Raw genomic sequence first — 18,479 nt, forward strand, 5'->3', positions numbered from 1 at the left:
AAATTACCAACATATAAAGAGTAAGCTTCCTGTAAAGGGTTGACTGCATTTCTGGATCCCAACCCTGAAAATCATTAGAATGAGAAAAGAGACCATTTGGCCCATTGGGTCTGCACCATCTCGCTGAAGAGTATCTTACTCAAACCCAGCCTCCTATTTATTCCTGTAACAATGCATTTACCGTGGCTGTTCAAATTTAACATTGCCAATCCACTTAATCTGCACATCTTTAAACTGTGGGAGGAAACATGAGCACCTGGCATACCATGCTGACACAGGGTGAACGTACAAACTCCACACAGTTGCCCAAGGCTGTGTTTTTACCTGGTCCCTGGCACTGTGAGGCATGAAGCAATTCTTTACAAACAAGCCGTTTAGTGACCAGGGAGCACACTTGCAATCCAAGAAGTAACGAGAAACTAGAAGAGGCTACACAAGTTAAAAGTAATAGAAGAGTGAAAATATTAAATGTAGAACACAGTGGATAACTTTTCTATTTCAAGTTATATTTAGATGTTTAATTTTATGATGTATTTTTAATACCAGATAATAAAGCTACTTCTAATTTTGCAATGTTTTAATATTTTATGTCGTCTCTCACCTTCATAAAATGAGCTGTAGCTTTAAAATTGCATTTTAAAAATTCTGTTTGTATAAGTCTGTAATTGCTCTAACCCGAGGTTAACTACAGTTGAAGATTTTCCACTTTGACAGAATCTCTCAGCAGGTTTGGCAGAGTGGATGTTGCACTGACACCAGTAACATGACAGCAATCCTGACCGAATTTCCAGATTCAAGATAGTTGCCATGTTTGAGACAGATTTCTGACTGGATTCGTGTCTCTCCTGGAGACATTGTCTGGGGGCAAGGGGAAAGAAAACATTATGATTGTAGTTGGCCACAATCCGAACACTGGCATGATCCTGACCAAATTTAAAAGCTTGCCTCTCCGTCTGGCTTCTACATTTATCACTCCCTTCCTGTGAAATTACATTGACAGTTTGTGTAATTCCAGGTGAAAATCTTCCTCAATATTTGCAATGCTAAAAGGACATTGTATCTTGTAATGGGTGACTCAAAGTTTGCAATGCTGTCACATTCAGAATAGGGATATGAGTTTGCTCATCTTACTTTGGTTGAGGGAAAGAGAGGGAGCTATTTGACTGTTATCCTTCCACCATGAAGTGCAATCGAGACTTGCATTGATGGTGTTTTGAATATCGTGAATTGGAAAGGTACATCATCCATATTTAAGAAGGGCATCCTGATTCGGGGAGATGAGTGGCACTGGAAAACCACAATCGGTCAGGCAGGAACAGAAACGTAGACTGTCCTGCTCCTCAACCTGTATACTTTTCCAGCACCACACTTTTCAACTCTGACTTCAGCATCTGCAGTCCTTACTTTCTCCCTGATTTGAGGAAATGGCTAAAATATATTTGAAAATAAAAGTGTAATAAATTACTTCTGAAAAGAACATTCTGTAAAGTAGTTATACATTTACCATTCAAGTAGCTACAAATCTCACTTTTTAGAAAGAAATATGCCAATAAATTCAGATTGGCTTATCTGAGCCATCTTAGTTATCTTGGTTATGATAATAACTAAGATTTCTTGTTGCTGACCTATGCCCTTTATAATCTGGTTGTTATTTTTTGATTATTTAGATGCTGAAAAATGAACTGTATTTGGCTTGACTTCTTTTTTAAAAACAACAAAGCCCATAGAATAAAAGTGCAATTAACATAGTGAATTTTATGATTGTAATGACTTTCATGATGTGATATTCAAAGGACTGCATGGATTCACAGCACCATGCATATCAGAAAATGAACATCTAAAAATGAAAGGCACCATACCATCGTACAACAGATCATGGATCGTTACCTAAGTTGTATCGAACAAGATTCCTGTTAAGTAGTTCTCCAACATTAAATTTTTTTAGTTTTTATGAGAGTACAGTTACTACACCTTTGAATGTTGATAATCTGTAGCAACAGTCAAGCCCATGAAAAGAGTAAAATTTTCACTTAGAACAGAATTCATTAAAATGGAGGAATCTAGTTAAATGCTGGGTATGAAGAGTATTTTAAATTGCACCTGATGATTAAGAACAAATGTACTGGGCATTTAATGTGTAGAAGGACTGCAAGATAATTAACTGGCATGCATAAAGATTCATGCTTTAGACAAAATTTTAATTTCGCACATAAATGTGCCTGATGTAGGCAGCATTTAATCACATAGCTGACAGGAGTAACTACTTTCATTTAACCTTGACTGAAGATCATGAATTCTAACAGGTTTAATTGGATACATCATTTAACAGAATGAACAGAGCAAATTTTCTTCAATTCATAGGTTCTGATTGACATGCACCAGCAATAAGGCCTAGTACAATTAAAGCTGATCTGCATTTGTGGCCCTGGCAGACATTGCCATAGTGATGTGACACTGTTTGATCATCATGGCACCAAAACTTGATTGAACTTTCACTTGTTTTGAAAAGGGCAGCACTTCAAGTACAAAGAAATTCAGAGAGAAAATGTAGCTAGTTTGAAATTATCTGCAAACATCACAATATGCATCTGCATTTAGTCTCAGACTACTCATATTAATGTGTAAAGAAAAAGTGCATATTCTTTTCCACATTTGGAATAATTTATAATACTCAAAAATAGGAGACATAGCAGCATTTTCCTTGTTCATGTGAAATAAAAAATTAATATATTATTTATATTAATATCATAATTTATATTATCTTCATTTTAAAATACAGGACAACATTTAATGTGTGTTTGAAGCATCAGAAATCTGATCCCAACATTGTGTTTGATTTAAATGAAATCCTATGAGTTTTGTGTATAATATTTAATAGGTAACTTCGAAGTTGGCATGGCAATGTACTTATCAAGTCTGTTTGAAAATTTTCGTTTAAATATTGTGCATGATTTATTCAGTGCAGATAATTTACCTAAGAGAATAACTGTTTTTCTACCCACAAATGCTCCCACACATGCTGAATATTTCCAATATTTTCCGTTTTCATTTTAGATTTCTAGCATCAGCAGTTTTTTTATTTATTATTTAATTATATCTGTATAACGGATGTCCTATTAATTACGGATATGAGGAGGAACTACTTCTCAGAAGATATTAGTGTTTGGAATTCGGATCCCTAGAGAGCAATAAAGTCTGCTTCATTGAATAAATTCAAGACTGAGTTAGTTAGATTTTGATTGACAGAGGAGTCAGGGTTATGATGAAAGTTGAGAATGGGGAATTAAGGCGGTCTTATTAAATTACAGAGCAGATATGAGGGGCTGAATGGCCAACTTCTGCCCCTTTTCCTTTTATCTTGTGTATCTTCAACCCCACTCAAAAATAAAAATGTAATTAAACGAGCAGTACACATGACCATTACATTTGTTCTTTTATATTGCTTATTCTCAGGTACTGATTTGATAGTTTTTATTTAATTTTAAAACTGTTTCAGAAATTTAAGGGCAATTCATTGGGCCTTTTATGTAATGTAATTCCTCATTTCAAATATTCTTCTTCACAATCTTGCCTTCAAAGAAGTAGATAAGTTTCTTTAATAATTGCGTTTCTCTTATGGACATGATTTACATTTTGTTTTCATTGGGAAATTATACAATTTTTCCTTTTAGAGTAACATGGTGGAAGTGTACATATTGATCTTCAGACATATTGGCTGCCTTGAACAGTCATTGGCTCATGTAACTAAGTTATTATAACATGCCATATATAATCACCACCGGATCTCTAAATGTATTAGTTATTCAAGTAATGTTTACATGAATAATAAATGTTACTTTGCACACCCCACGTACAGAAGTACACTAGCACCTATTGACAATTGTGACACATCTTGGGAAAATAACTCAGACTTTTATACCAGGGATATTTAATTGGCAAAACATTAAGGTTCTACATTTAAAACCATAATAAACATACTGCCATAGGACAATATGTTAAATTTTATAAGATGAATGCTTGCAAGCAATTGCCAGCATCCCATTGTTTGAATCTTGACCTGCTCTATTCAACAAGCAGCAAAGGCACCAGTGTCGGTGGGATCCTTCTTTACAAGTGCAGATTATATTCTGATGATGTAACTAATGGTTAATTTTAAGTAGAATTCTGGGAGGTGACTTTGCCACCAGGTGAAGAGACCCAGAAGTTTATTTTCGTATTTCATTGTATGGTATTAAGAGATGTTGTAATGGAGTACTGAGATAGAGATTTTTTGATTCAAACTATTTTTCATGATTGAAAGGAACTAGATACATGCTTGACTGGATTAACAGAAGCCTTTGAAAAGGCCACATCTGAAAAAGTCCGTTGTCAGAATGAAGTGAAAAGAACCAATAAGACAATTGAACTGGCTAACAGATTAGTGAAAGGGTTAGAGGTGAGACATACAAAACCTCCTGTGCAATATTGTACTATTTTATAAACAAAAACAAAAATTGCTGGAAAAACTCAGTGGGTCACTGGACCCGAAATGTTAACTTTGATTTCTTTCCACAGCTGCTGCCAGACTTGCTGAGTTTATTCAGCAATTTTTGTTTTTGTTTCTGATTTACAGCATCTGCAGATAATTTGGTTTAAAACTATTTTATGATGTCCTGCTCATCCCAACATGTTAGCATTTTATTAAACATGAAATATGGTTACAGATCATTCTGCTATAACGCGAGTTTTGTTAATGCAAATATGTTGTAACGCAATTGACAAGTTGGGGACACTGTTTTTAAAGCACAAACTTTTAAAATGTGTGTGGGCTGTAATGTGATTACATTGCCAAACTTTAAGCACTGTTTCTAAAGCGTGATTTTTCCATAATGCAGGGTTGCACAAGAACGCAACCATTGTGTTATTGAAGAACTACCTGTATTGTTCATAAGGTGTATGCTGCTTAACTTCATTTTTATCAAAAGGAATTGAATATACCTTGTCTTTCAATATTGTTTTTCATATTCATTAATATTAATTTCTTGGTTTTTTACATTAGTCAGAGAATGTACGCTGGGCTCAGTCTGTCACACAATATTGCGATCAGGAGAAAACTCTTTGTGGAGATGTTCTTTTGATGGCAGCTTTCATTTCTTATGCTGGCTCTTTTTCAAAGAAGTATCGATTTGAGCTTGTTCAAAATATGTGGATGCCTTATCTAAGAAGTCAAAAGGTATATACTTTAGTTGCTTGTAGCAAAATGTATTTTCATGCAACAGTTCTTGGAACTCTTTTTTTCATAAATGTTTAAAAACATAGTCTTAATCGTATTGATGACCCTTATTGTGTCAATGTCACCTACTAAAATGTTTTAATTTTACAAAAACCAAAGACAGTTCAAAATACTTTTCATCAGATCTACTGAGGACTTATCACTGGCAACTGAGGCACATTTAGTTAACTGTAAACTTGTTTTCATTCTGAATAAAAAGGTGAGTTTACCTGTACAGCAGGGCAATAAGGCAATCAATTCTAACATTTCATATGACATCACAATGTTAAGTAATTATTTTTGTTCAGTCTGCCATTTAAATTGGTTCTTTTTAGGATATTGTTTTGTTTTTCCCGACCCGAACAAGAATAGTGTAATTATTGATTACTTTTATATATGAATATACATCTTGAACAGAGCAAACCTGAAAAAGCTGTTTCTGCTAATTTGGTACTTACACAGCCTTCAAACATCTTAAAACTTGTGATTGTTCTCTGTCTGTGACTAGTTTTACAACAACTCCAGTTCTCCTCAAGACTCAGGCTTCAGAAAAGACAAACAAGTGCAGCACTAAAAACTTTGGTTACATCGCACCATTTCAAAGCAGCTCTGTAAATTATGTTGATTCCCCTGTGGTGGGCAAAGCTGTTAGATGCAACCTGTACATCCCAGCAGGTTCCTCATTGACATCAGTGGAGAGCCATGCAGATAGTGGTCTGTGGTGTTGAAACCAGTGTAGTCCATGTGGCAATGCTTTGAAGCAGAACTATTTAGTCAGTTGTTTGCAAAATCTTAACTCGACTGAAATCAACTCAAAGATGGACAAAATAAAATGGGTACAGTCTGATTTTCTTACAGACTAACACCACAACCGAATGAAAAGTTTATATGTGTGACCAACATAATTGATCAAGATAGTGATTTATCTTATCCATCAAGCTAAATAAGAAGCCCTAACTATGGGTTATGGCATCTCTGTTCACTGCCTCTCTGTTACAACTTTGAATCCAGTTCATTTTTCTGACATTTCAAAATTAACTTCATCTCTCATACAGGTTTCTTGAAGTTAGTCCCTTCAATGCATAATGTAAATATAATGGCATTGATGTTGCAAGTTCAAGTTTGTTGCCTTTGTTCCTTGCTCCACAAATTTAAGTCCAGGCCTGTCCTGGCAGCTCAGCCGTTGGACTGAGCTTCTTTTCAAAAGTACTTTTATTCTGTTGTCATAGCACTGAAAGATATAGGAGCAGTATTAGGCCATTCAGCCCATCAAGTCTGCTCTTCCACATCAGCGTTTGGGAATTCTGGAGTAAGCAATACATTTCCTGACTTCTCCTAGTCTATCCACCATTTACAAGGTACAGGTTAGGTATATGACGGAATAATCTTCTGGTCTCTGCTAAGTGTGGCACAACTAACACTCAAGGAGCTCAACACCACCCAGGTAAAAGCAGCTTACTTGATTAGCACTCCATCCACTACTTTAAACATTTACTCCCATCACCACTGGATTTGAGTATAAATATTAACTTGACTTAATGTGGGAAATTCAAAATGAATTGTTTCTTTAACTTTTATTTTTTGTTAGTTTAAAATTTTGATGCAATAACTGATGTAGTAAAATTTCAAACAAGAAACTGTTTAAACACGCTTAATGATTCATTTCCAAACCTAGGCTCCAATTCCAATGATTGAAGGTTTGGATGTTGTTGCCTTGCTCTCAGACGATGCAACAATTGCAGCCTGGAACAATGAAGGCTTACCCAGTGATAAAACATCCATGGAAAATGCCACTATTTTTTCTAATTGTGAGAGATGGCCACTTTTGATTGATCCTCAACTTCAGGGAATCAAGTGGATCAAAAGAAGACATGGCACAGACTTGAAAGTCATTAATTTGGGTCAAAAAGGGTGAGACGACAATTTAATTTCAAACAAAATGTGCAAGATAACAAAGTTTACATTTAAAACTCAATACTTGTAAAAAGAATCATCACCTATCCTTCATTTAAATGCCGTCCAGCATTCTCTATAGAAACATTGTTTCCTGATAATAATATTGTGTTGGTTATGGGCTCCCAGCAGGGAAGTGGCAAGTGATGGATGTAGCAATACTAGGTTGCCTAGAGATTTCCAGTTGATCTCTCATTTACATGGGCAATGCAAGCTGCCAACATTAAATATGTAACCAGTATGGACTTTATCAATTTAGACATTGGAGATAGATCTATTTTAGATTCTTAATAACCTGCAATATGTGAAAGAGGCGATGCATATTTAATGTCCAATGCTGTACAGCAAAATAAGATTTCAGTGAGTCTCAGGGATTTTTTTTAATGTGTCTGTGGAAAAGAATGTGGAGGAAATTCAGGAGAAGAAGGTGGATATCTTTGTTTGGGATAGAAATGCAGTCTGCCTCAAATGTACCTCTTCGCTTGCCATAGCCATGAAACCTCTGCCATTAGGCACTGACTAGGGTTTGCCATAATGATAAAATATATATTAGATATCTCGCAGCATGTAAAGTCACAGTACATACCAGATTATTATCCTGAAAGCTCAAAACAGCCCCTGAATGATATGGGCAATGTCAAATCAGTGGATAAAGTATGGCAAGAAATGAGAAATGAGATTCTTGACATCAAGAAAATTGTCTGATTTTCCACCCAAGTTTTTACGGCAAGAATGCGAATCTCACAAATAAGCAGTGAGAGGCCTATCTGCATGCATTGATTTCTCATTATTACCTAATCTCACCTTATTTTGTTCTGAGAAAGGGTCATTTGACCCAAAACGTTAACTCTGATTTCTCTTCACAGATGCTACCAGATCTGCTGAGCTTATCCAGCAATTTCTATTTTTGTCTCTCATGCAGTTTGATATTTTATCAGGCAGTGGAGAGAAATTAGATGGTGACAATTCTTCATATCAAAGTTCAGAGTGGCTATTTAGCAGCTTCAGCTTGCCACCTGCTCTTCCAGGCCTCAATCTTGACCAGAATTCCCCGCTATTTCAGTCTACATTTCATGGACAGTGACCAACTGCATCCTTTGTCCATGGAGGTTTGTATCAGACACGCAATAACCTCATGGTACCATCCTGGCAACTCACTTAGAGAAGTGTTTATGACCTTAGTACTACACTTTGGAGTGCACCAACATCTTACATTGCAATTGAAAGGAACAGGTGAGATCCCCTTGACAGGCAGCCAACATCACTGAGGGGAGCAGATGAAGTGAAGTCCCCATGGCAGACAGGCAGTGTCGCTGAGAGGAGTGAATGAGATAAGGTCCTCATGACACGCAGACAGCATCACTGAGAGGAGCAGATAAGGTGAAGACACTTTGACAAGCAGTAAGGTGAGGTCCCTCGTATATATTTAACATTTCTCAATGAAAGGAAGTAAACAAAAAGAGAACAACTTAGGGGTAAGTCATGACAGGGCAGCTTGGCCTGATCGAATGCTTCTCCTGTATGATGTGTTAAGTGAGGAACACTTCCAGTGTCTAGGGTAAGCACATGTGCAGAAAGTGTATCCACTGCAACTGCTAGAAATCCACATTTCTGATCTGAAGTAGCAGCTGGGGTCACTGCGGAGCATCTGCAGGTTGAGAACTTTGAGGATAGCAAATAAATTAGATAGTCACACCACAAGTAAAGAGTGCACAGCCAGAAAGTGCCTCTAACCACCAGACAGAGTATAAACATTGGGCAGATAATGCAGGAGTCTGCAGGGACCATCTGTCTCTTTCTCTGACAAATTTTCCATTTTGGATACTGCTCGGGGAGATGGTTTCTCAGAGGAATGCAGTCAGAGCCAAGTCTGTGGCACCACAGAAAGAGTGCAAGAGCAGTAAAAAAGGTATTCTACCACAAGGAAAACAAATAAACATTTCTGCATTCACAAGTATTGACACCAAGATTATCTTCCCAGTGCCAGAGTTAAGGATGTCACTGGGTAGTTGGAAATCATTCTGAAGATGAAGGGAGAACAGAAGTAATAGTCCATATTTGTAAAGAGAGGATGGGTCCTGCAAGCAGAATGTAGGGAGCTAGGAAACAGATTAAAAAATCAAACCTCAAAGGTAGTAATCTCAGGAATACTCCAAGTGCCACATGGTAGTAAAATCATGAATAGGAAAGTAGACCGAATGCGAATGTATGTGACTGATTCTCGGGAAAATGGGATCTATAGAAGCTGGATGTGTTGCACTACAGTAAGGTAAGTATCAACATTCTTCCGGGGCAAGATCACTAGTATAGTGGGCAGAGTTTAAATGACAATGAGAGGTAGACAAGGCTCTAAATGGGGATATAGGTGTGACATAAACAAAAATAGAAAAGCAGAAAGCAAAAGTGGAAAGCAGAGGAAATGAGGGCTAGCAGCAAACAAGGCTGGAGTACAAACAATAATGAGAATGTCAAAACGACAAGACTAAAATTACTACTTGAATGCATGGCGGATTCACAATGAGGTAAAAGATAAAGTCACCATAGTTCTTCAAGATCATAAGACTACTCTCATTCTAGAGGAATGAGTAGTGGTGATTTAACCTGAGGGTCACGACACCTCAGGTAAGGGGAGAGGTTGTAAAAGAGAATCCTTCATCAAAGATGTGTTGGTTAGATGGATTAGCCATGGGAAATGCGGGGTTATAGGGTTAGGGTGGGATGCTCTTCAGAGGGTTGGTGTAGACTCACTGGGCTGAATGACCTGCTTCCGCAAATTAGAGGATTCTATGATTCATCAGCTGGTGCGGGAATTCAGCCCAATCTGTTGGCATTGCTCTGTATTGTAAAACTGGCCATCCAACAAGGTGAACACTTTTAAAAAATTGGTTGTGAGCTGCCTTCTTGAACCACTGCAGTCCATTTGCTTTATGTAGACCACAGTATCATTAGGGAGGGAACTCGGGATCTCTCCCCAGAGAGACAAAAGGAACAGGTTGGAAGTTTGCTACACTAGTATCCTTACACACAGACAATGAGGGACACCAGTTCGATTCAGACAATGCATCCATTCTAGGACAGGCTAAACAAAGACACGCACGGGAATTCCTAGAGCCCTGACATTCAAACTGGAGCTCCATCAACAAACACATTGATTTGGATCCCATTTACCAATGTCTCAGAAAAAGAATTGGAAGTGATATCACCCACCACAACAGACCAAGACACATAAATAGAAAGCGGGAAAGTACACCAGCACTTCAACAGAGGCTCACTGATGATGTTATCTAGCATGGTGATCAAACATCTGAGAACAAACCTTTCAACTCAGTGAGCAGATTTACAACCTGAACCAGAACCTGAGCTACAAAAATTCACAAAAATAAAAATACTTAAAGGAACAACTTTATATTTCTAAATCGGGATGGTTAGTACTTTGGAGGGGAACTTGCATGTTGTGGTGCTTCCATATATCTCCCATCATTTTCCTTCTCGATGATAATGGTCATGAGTTTGGAAGGTCCTCCTTAAGGAGCCTTGGTGAAGTTCTGTTGTGCATCTTGTACATGGTTCACACTGCTGCTACAGTGTGTTGATGGTAGTGAGAATGAATGTTTGTAGACATGATGCCAATCAAGTGGATTGCTTTGTCCTGTATGGTGTCAATCATCTTGAGTATTATTGGAGCTGCACTCATCCAGGCAAGTGGGGAGTATTCTATCACATCCCTGACTTGTGCCTTGTTGATGGTGGGCTGGCTTTGAGAAATGAGGAGCTGAGTTATTCATTGCAGGACTCCCAATGTCTGACCTGCTCTTGTAGATACACTATTTATATGGTTGGTCCTGTTCAACTTCTCGTCACTGGTAATTCCTAGAATGTTGCCAGTGGGGATAATGCCATTGAATGTCAAGGGCACTAGTTAAATTCTCTCTTGTTGGGGATGGTCATTGTCTAACACTTATGTGGCACAAATTTTACTTGCCACTTTTCAGCCTAAACCTGGATATTGTTCAGGTCTTGCTGTGTTTGAGCAATATTTGAGGAGTTGCGAATGGTGTTGAACATTATACAGTCATTAGCAAACATCACCACTTTTGACCGTATGATGGAAGGAAGCTCATTGGTGAAGCAGCTGAAGACTGTTGAGCTAAGGACACTGCTCTGAGGAACTCCTGCAGAGATGTCCTGGTGCTGAGATGACTGATGTCCAAACACCTTTCTTTTTATCAGCTATGTCTCCAACCAAGGAAGAGTTTACTCTCTGATGTCCACTGACTCCAGTTTTGCACTTTCATGCTATACCTGGTCAAATGTAGCGTTGATGTCATGTTCAGTCACTCTCACCTCACTTCTGGAATTCAACTCTTCCATGTTTGAACTAAGATCATAATGAAGTCAGGAGCTCAGTGGGCCTTGGTGGAATCCAAACTGGGCATCAGTGAGCAGATTATTGCTAGTGCTGTTTGATAATGCTGTTGATGACATCTTTCATCACTTTACTAATGATTGAGAAGATACTGATATGGGTAATTGGATAGGCTTTATGCTGCTATTTGCATTCAGGAAGTACCTGGACATTTTGCTTTATTGAAGTCTGTTCCACTTAACACAGAAATAATACCGCACAATACAATGCATCATCAATGTTAAGGTGGTATTTTGTCTCCACAAGGATTGGGCATGGTGGTTGCTCTTACTGTTACTATCAAGTACAGGTATATCAGAAGTGGACAGATTGATAAAAATGAGGTTTTTTTGCTTCAGTTGGTTCCCTAACCACCTGTAGCAGACCCTCCAACATTTATGTCCTATAGGGCTTAACTGGCTCACTTAGAAGTTGTGCTGCAAAGCCATTATTGGAGGTGGAAATAGAAGACACATCCTGAATGCAGTATGTGACCTTCCCATCCTCTGTAATAATTGCCACTTTCTCCAAGTGCTATTCAACATGGAGGATGATTAATGGGGAATGGGAGGGAGGCAGTTCAAAATAATGAGCAGATGGTTTTCCTGGCAATGTTTGGCCGAATGCCATGAGACTTCATGGGGTCAGAGCCAATGTGAGGACTGGCAGGGAAACTCCCTCCTGATGTATACCACTGTGCCAGAGTTTATTGAGTACAAATTTCACCATATGCTGGTATGAGATTTGAACCCTAGTCTCCAAAACTTACTGGTAACAAAATCATATCATTGTCTCCCTGAATTAACAGCACAAATATTTTTACAAAGATATGACATGATACCAAATACAGAGACATGACTGCAGGATGGCCAAGGTTGTGAACTGAATATCCAAGGGTGTTCAGTCTTTAGGAAGATCAAGAAAAATGGAAGAGGAGGTGGGTTGCTTTGTTAGTGAAAGATGCAATGAGTGCAGTAGTGAGAAAGAATATTCATGCAAGAAATCAAGAAGTGAGATCATTCTGGGTGGGGCAAAGGAAATATTATGTGCGGAAACCTTTATTGAGTGTTGAGTATAGACCTCTGAACAGTGATGAGGTAGGGATTTGCATTAAAAAGATTAGAGTGATCCGTAATTGTAGGTGGTTTCAATATAAATTAGATAAACTACAGTTGCAATAATACTGTATTGGGTGAATTCCTGGAATGTGTATAAGGTGGATTTTTAAACCTGGACATGAGGAAACAGCTCGGGGAAGACCATCTAGATTTATGTAATGAGAAGTGATTAATTAATAATCTTGTGCAAAATCCTAGAGGAATAATTGTAACACTGTTGAATTCTTAAATAAGACAAAGAACTGCTGGAAATCTGAAAAAAAGAAGTTGCTGGAGAAAGTGGAGTTAATGTTTGAGTCTGGTGACTGTTCATCAGAATTCTTTGTTGGGACAGAAAGTGATAACAGTCCAATTCAATACTAAGGTCCTAAATCCAGACTGATTGGACAGAAAAGTCTGTTTCCGACCTGTATAATTCTATAAATAACAGAAGCTATGAAGGTTTGAGGGATGCATTAGCTCTGACAGACTGGGTAACTTCATTAAAAAACATGATAGTGTACAGGTAATGGCTAGTATTTAAAGAATGAACACATGCATTGCTTCAGTTATACATTCCTTTCAGGCAGAAGAAAAGTAGCCCAATGATGGTTACAATAAAATTTAAGGATGTTGCTCGATTCAAAGGGAACTCATATAATGTTGCTTGAAAAAGTAGCAAGCCTGACAACGGGGAGCAGTTTAGAATTAAGCAAAGGAGAATAGTGGTTGATTAAGAGGGGAAAACAGATTATGGTTTTACCTGCAAGGGCATAAAACCATACAATAAGATCTTTTATAAATAGGTAAAAAGAAGAAAAAGGTTAGTGAGGACAAATGTAGGTATCCTACAGTCTGTAGCAGGATAATTATTAATGAAGAACAAGAAGTAGCAGAGCATTAAACATCTACTTTTGTTTTGTCTTCACAGATGGGCGGCACAGTGGCACAGTGGTTAGCACTGCTGCCTCACAGCGCCAGAGACCCGGGTTCAATTCCCGCCTCAGGCGACTGACTGTGTGGAGTTTGCACATTCTCCCTGTGTCTGCGTGGGTTTCCTCCCACAGTCCAAAGATGTGCAGGGCAGGTGAACTGGCCATGCTAAATTGCCTGTAGCGTTAGGTAAGGGGTAGATGTAGGGGGCTATGGGTGGGTTGCGCTTCGGCGGGGCGGTGTGGACTTGTTGGGCCGAAGGGCCTGTTTCCACACTGTAAGTAATCTAATCTAATCTAATCTAATCTAATAAAAAGCACAAAGAATCCCAGACAGCTAGGAAAGCAGGAATTGAAGGATATTAGTATTAGTTTAAAAAAAAATCTGAAAAATATAATGGGACAGAAAGCTGATAAATACCCAGGGCCTGATAATCTCCATCCCAGAGTATAAAGGAGGTGGCTGTGTTGGTTGTCATCTTAAAAAATTCTATGTAATGTGGATTAGAGGATAGGAAATGGAACCAACTGTTTAAAAATGAGTGAAACAGAAAACTGGGAATTAAAGACTGGTTAGCCTTGAATCAAAAGTAGGTAAAATGCTGGAGTCTCTTACAAAGGATGTGATATCTGGACTTTTTAAAAATCCAGTAGCATTACACTAAATCAACATGGATTTCTGAAGGTGAACCCATGTTTGACAAATCTACTGGAGTTTTTTTTTGAGGATGTATTGAGTAGAATAGATGGAAAGGAACAGTAACTTGGTGTATTTGGAATTTCAAAAAGCTTTTAATAAAATCTCACAACAGTTTATCATGCAAAATTGAGGCACATGGATTGGTGGTAATATTATGGAATGGATTGAAAATTGGTTGGTAAACCGGGAAATGTGAGGTTGTTTTTGAAGTAAAGGGTGGTGACGAGTGGAATACCACAAGGATCAGTGTTTGGATTCTAGCTACTATTCAATACATAGTGATTTGGATGAGAGATTTAAGTTTAATAATTCCAAGTTTGCATACAGTTCAAAACTAGGTGGAAATGAGAGTTGTGAGCAGGATATAAAGAGGCAATTTAGATAAGTTGAGTGAGTGGGCAAATATGTGACAGATGCAGTGTAAAGTGGATAAATCTGAAGTTGTTCACTTCGGTAGGAAAAATGACAGAGCACTATTTAATTAGTAATAAAGTATCAGAAATCACAAGACGCCAGGTTCATAGTCCAAAAGGTTTATTTGAAATCACAAGCTTTTGGAGCATAGCCCCTTTACCTTCTTTATCCACCTCAGTCCAATACCAGCACCTCCATATCATAATTCGTTGTAGTGATAGACTGGATAAGTTTGATGTACAAAGGGACCTTGGAGCCCTTCGTCATTGAGAACAAGAGTGCAGGTGCAGCAAGCAGTTAGGTAGGCAAATGTCATGTTGGCTTTCATTGCAAGAGGATTTAAGTACAGGAGCAAGGAAGATTTATTGCAGCTGGACAGGATCTCAGTGGGACCATATCTGGAGAACTGTGTGCAGTTCTGGTCTCTACAGCTAATAAAAGATATACTTACCATAAAGGAAGCTCAGTGAAGGTGTACCAGGCTGATTCCAGGGATGACATGTTTGACATATAGGTGGAATTTGGGTCAACTGGACCTATATTCACTGGAGTTTAGAAGTTGAGAGGAGATTTCATTGAAATGTTTGAAAATCTGAGAGGACTGAGCAGAATGGATGGAGGGATGATGTTTCCCTTGGCTGGAGTGTTCAGTATAAGAGACACAATTTCAGGATATATGATAATTAGTTTCAGATTGAGATGAGGAAAATTTTCTTCACTCAAGAGGATGGTGAACTTGTGGAATTCTTTACTGTAGAAAGCTTTAGAGGAAATGTCACTGAATATATTTAAGAAAGAAATATGAAGATTGCCAATGATACTAAAATGGCTGAAAACTCGTGGTGAGGTTGACTTTCAGGAGTCTGCAGAGGGATATAAATAGTTTTAAGTGAGTGGGGAATGTGTAGTTATGCACTTTGACAGGAGGGCCAGAGGGGCTCAATAATATTTAAATGAAGGCTGCTGAAAGCTACAAACAAATGGATTTGGGTGTCCTTGTACATAAATCACAAAAAGCTAGCACAAGCTCAGCACGTAATAGGGAAGAAAAATGGAATATTAGCTTTTATTTCAAAGACAATAGAGTGCAAAAATGGGAAAGTCTTTTTTTTTAAACTATGCAAGGCACAATTTACACCACACAGAATATTATGAACAGTTTGTTCCCCTTATCTAAGGAAAAGTATACTGCATCAGAGACAATCCATAGAAGATTTACTGCGTTAATCCCAGGTATGAGAGATTGTTTTATGAGGAGATGCTAAGTAGGTTATGTTTGGAGTTTAGAAGACTGAGAGGTGATCTTCATGAAATATACAAGATTTTAAGGAGACTTGACAAAGTAGATGTGGAAATATTGTTTCCCCTTGTGAGAGTATCTCAATGTAAGGGGTGGTCGTTAAGACAGAAGTGAGGAAGAATTTCTTCTGTCAGATGATAGTGAGTCCATGGAATACTTTACAACAGGAATCTGTAGAGGTATTATTAAGTATATTCAAGGCTGAGATAGATTTTTAATCAGTAAGGGAATAGAGGGTCATGGCCAAAAATTGGGAATGTGGAATTAAGGATTATCAGATAAACCACTATTTCATTGAAAGGCAGAGCAGACTAAGTGGGCTGAATGGTTTACTTCTGCTCCTTTTATGAGTTTGAGGTGAATTCAGTGGCAGGGTTATGGTAAGTGAAATGCACAAGGAGGATCAAATTTGAAAAAGTATTTTGCAATGTGTCCTGTAGCATTGCTACATGCCCAGGCCATGATTTGTCTCCAATTCATCACCTTCAGTGGGTCCTCCTGGAATGAAGACAGGGTGAACAAGTGACCTCTGACTACTTCAATTGCCATTAGCTATCCCACCCTGTGTGTGCTTTTCTCCTGCATTAAAGAGGGATATGGCGGTAATAGCTATATGAAGTGATTAGAGAGTAAGCCTGTTATGGTAGAAAAGTGCATGGGCAGGGGTTACCTTGGACAGGAGAGGGAAATGTATGGAGTTGCATCAGGGGAGTTTAGTCACGGCACTGAATGTAGATTGGCTGCCTGCCAGATGGGGGAAATGAGCCAAGTCAAACAACTAAAGCAGAAATTGTTGGCAAAACTTAACAAGTCTGACAGCATCTTGTGGAAATAAAGCAACATTAAAGTTTAGGGTCCAGTGACTTAACAGTGCTGATGAACCATTTGTACCTGTGCCTCAAGAAACTCCCTGATTTCAGGAGCAATAGAGATGGACAGTGACAGGTTTTGTGGGAGAACTAATCTAACCTCTGATCAGTTTAGGCTGCAGAAGAGCTTCTTGAAGAAATACCAGCTTCTAATGTTATCATCTTTCCCATGACATCAGGAAAGGTGGGATTGCAGGCTGATGTTGTCCAGGAGGATACCTGCCTGTTCTGTCTCTGCTGCCCGCAGTGTAGGGTTTGCCTGCATAATTCTTTAGCAGTCCCACATTCTATGGAAGTTGGGAGCCACTAAATTTCTCAGCCACTTTGTTTAATTGTAACCAGCTTTGAAGCAATCAACTGCCATAAGGTTACTACTTTTTGCCAAAAGCACATCTCAACCTGTTGGCTCAGCCATTGCTGTATGCTGACTTCTTCCTACATTATCATCAGATCATTATCATTATGCTCTCCTCCCAATTCTTCTTCACTATCTGGCAAATATGCATCCAGTGATTGTATTTTCTGGGCTTTATATGAATACAATTATTAGGGAATTCTGGCAATGATGTGGATGCCTAGAAGCAGGGAATGGGTATCCCACTCTGCCATAGTTACAGCACCAGCATAGGGCAACTGGATTTTCATGGATTCCTCCATCTTTTCCTCAAACTCTCATTCCTCTGATGGTACATAATCTACTTATGATAACTTCATTTAAAGAGTAAGGAATAGTCTGCAAAGAGGATTCTTAATCAGGTTTTTGATGCCTGTTATAACTGAAATAGGATTCATATTATTCACATCTTTTTTTTTAGATATTTGGATATTATAGAAGAAGCACTTGTTGTGGGAAATCCTGTTTTAATAGAAAACATAGAAGAGACCATTGACCCTGAGTTGGATCCTTTGCTTTGCAGACACACCATTAAGAAAGGAAGGTAATTTGTAAAGGAAGATTGGTATTTTAATGTTTATTAATTAAATATTAGCTTGAAATTTAGAAATTTAACACCACTGATTCTTATTTTCAAAGGTACATTAGGATTGGAGACAAAGAGTGCGTGTTTCATCCTAACTTCCATTTAATTCTACACACCAAATTAGCTAATCCTCACTACAAACCTGAAATACAGGCACAGACTACATTGATTAACTTTACAGTTACCCGTGATGGTTTGGAAGACCAGCTACTTGCAGAAGTGGTGAGCCTTGAAAGACCTGATCTGGAACAGCTGAAGGTAATTCTCTTGCCTCCACCTTATTCCATACATTGTACAATAACAATGAAATAAACACAGAAAATGCTGCAAGCATTCAACAGGTGAGACAGCTTTATTTATTTGTCGGTTGTGTCACTTGGTGAAGTCAACATCTATTGCCAATCCTGCTATTGTCTTTGAAAAGGTGGAGAGTAGGGTGCTGACATCTTCAAAGTTTGCAGTCCACATGGTGTAGGTCACCTACAGTGCTGTTTTGAAGTTTCAGCATTTTAACCCAGCAAACATGAGTGAATGGCAATCCACTTTCAAATCAGAATGGTGCGTAGCTTAATGGAGGA

At 38.2% G+C, this 18,479-nt stretch overlaps 1 protein-coding gene across 1 annotated transcript in view; it reads left to right on the plus strand.

Moving 5' to 3' along the window:
- dnah9l (dynein, axonemal, heavy polypeptide 9 like) overlaps positions 1 to 18,479 on the plus strand; it is a 428,305-nt gene that overhangs the window by 335,010 nt on the left and 74,816 nt on the right. Inside the window, exons 64-68 of the mRNA XM_072579200.1 lie at positions 4,301 to 4,435; positions 5,039 to 5,212; positions 6,927 to 7,162; positions 17,737 to 17,859; positions 17,955 to 18,159. Of these exons, the coding sequence (XP_072435301.1) occupies positions 4,301 to 4,435; positions 5,039 to 5,212; positions 6,927 to 7,162; positions 17,737 to 17,859; positions 17,955 to 18,159 (873 nt within the window). The remainder of the gene's footprint in view (positions 1 to 4,300; positions 4,436 to 5,038; positions 5,213 to 6,926; positions 7,163 to 17,736; positions 17,860 to 17,954; positions 18,160 to 18,479) is intronic.

Source organism: Chiloscyllium punctatum, chromosome 10, assembly GCF_047496795.1.
Source record: "Chiloscyllium punctatum isolate Juve2018m chromosome 10, sChiPun1.3, whole genome shotgun sequence".
In the NCBI taxonomy this organism is placed as follows: domain Eukaryota; kingdom Metazoa; phylum Chordata; class Chondrichthyes; order Orectolobiformes; family Hemiscylliidae; genus Chiloscyllium; species Chiloscyllium punctatum.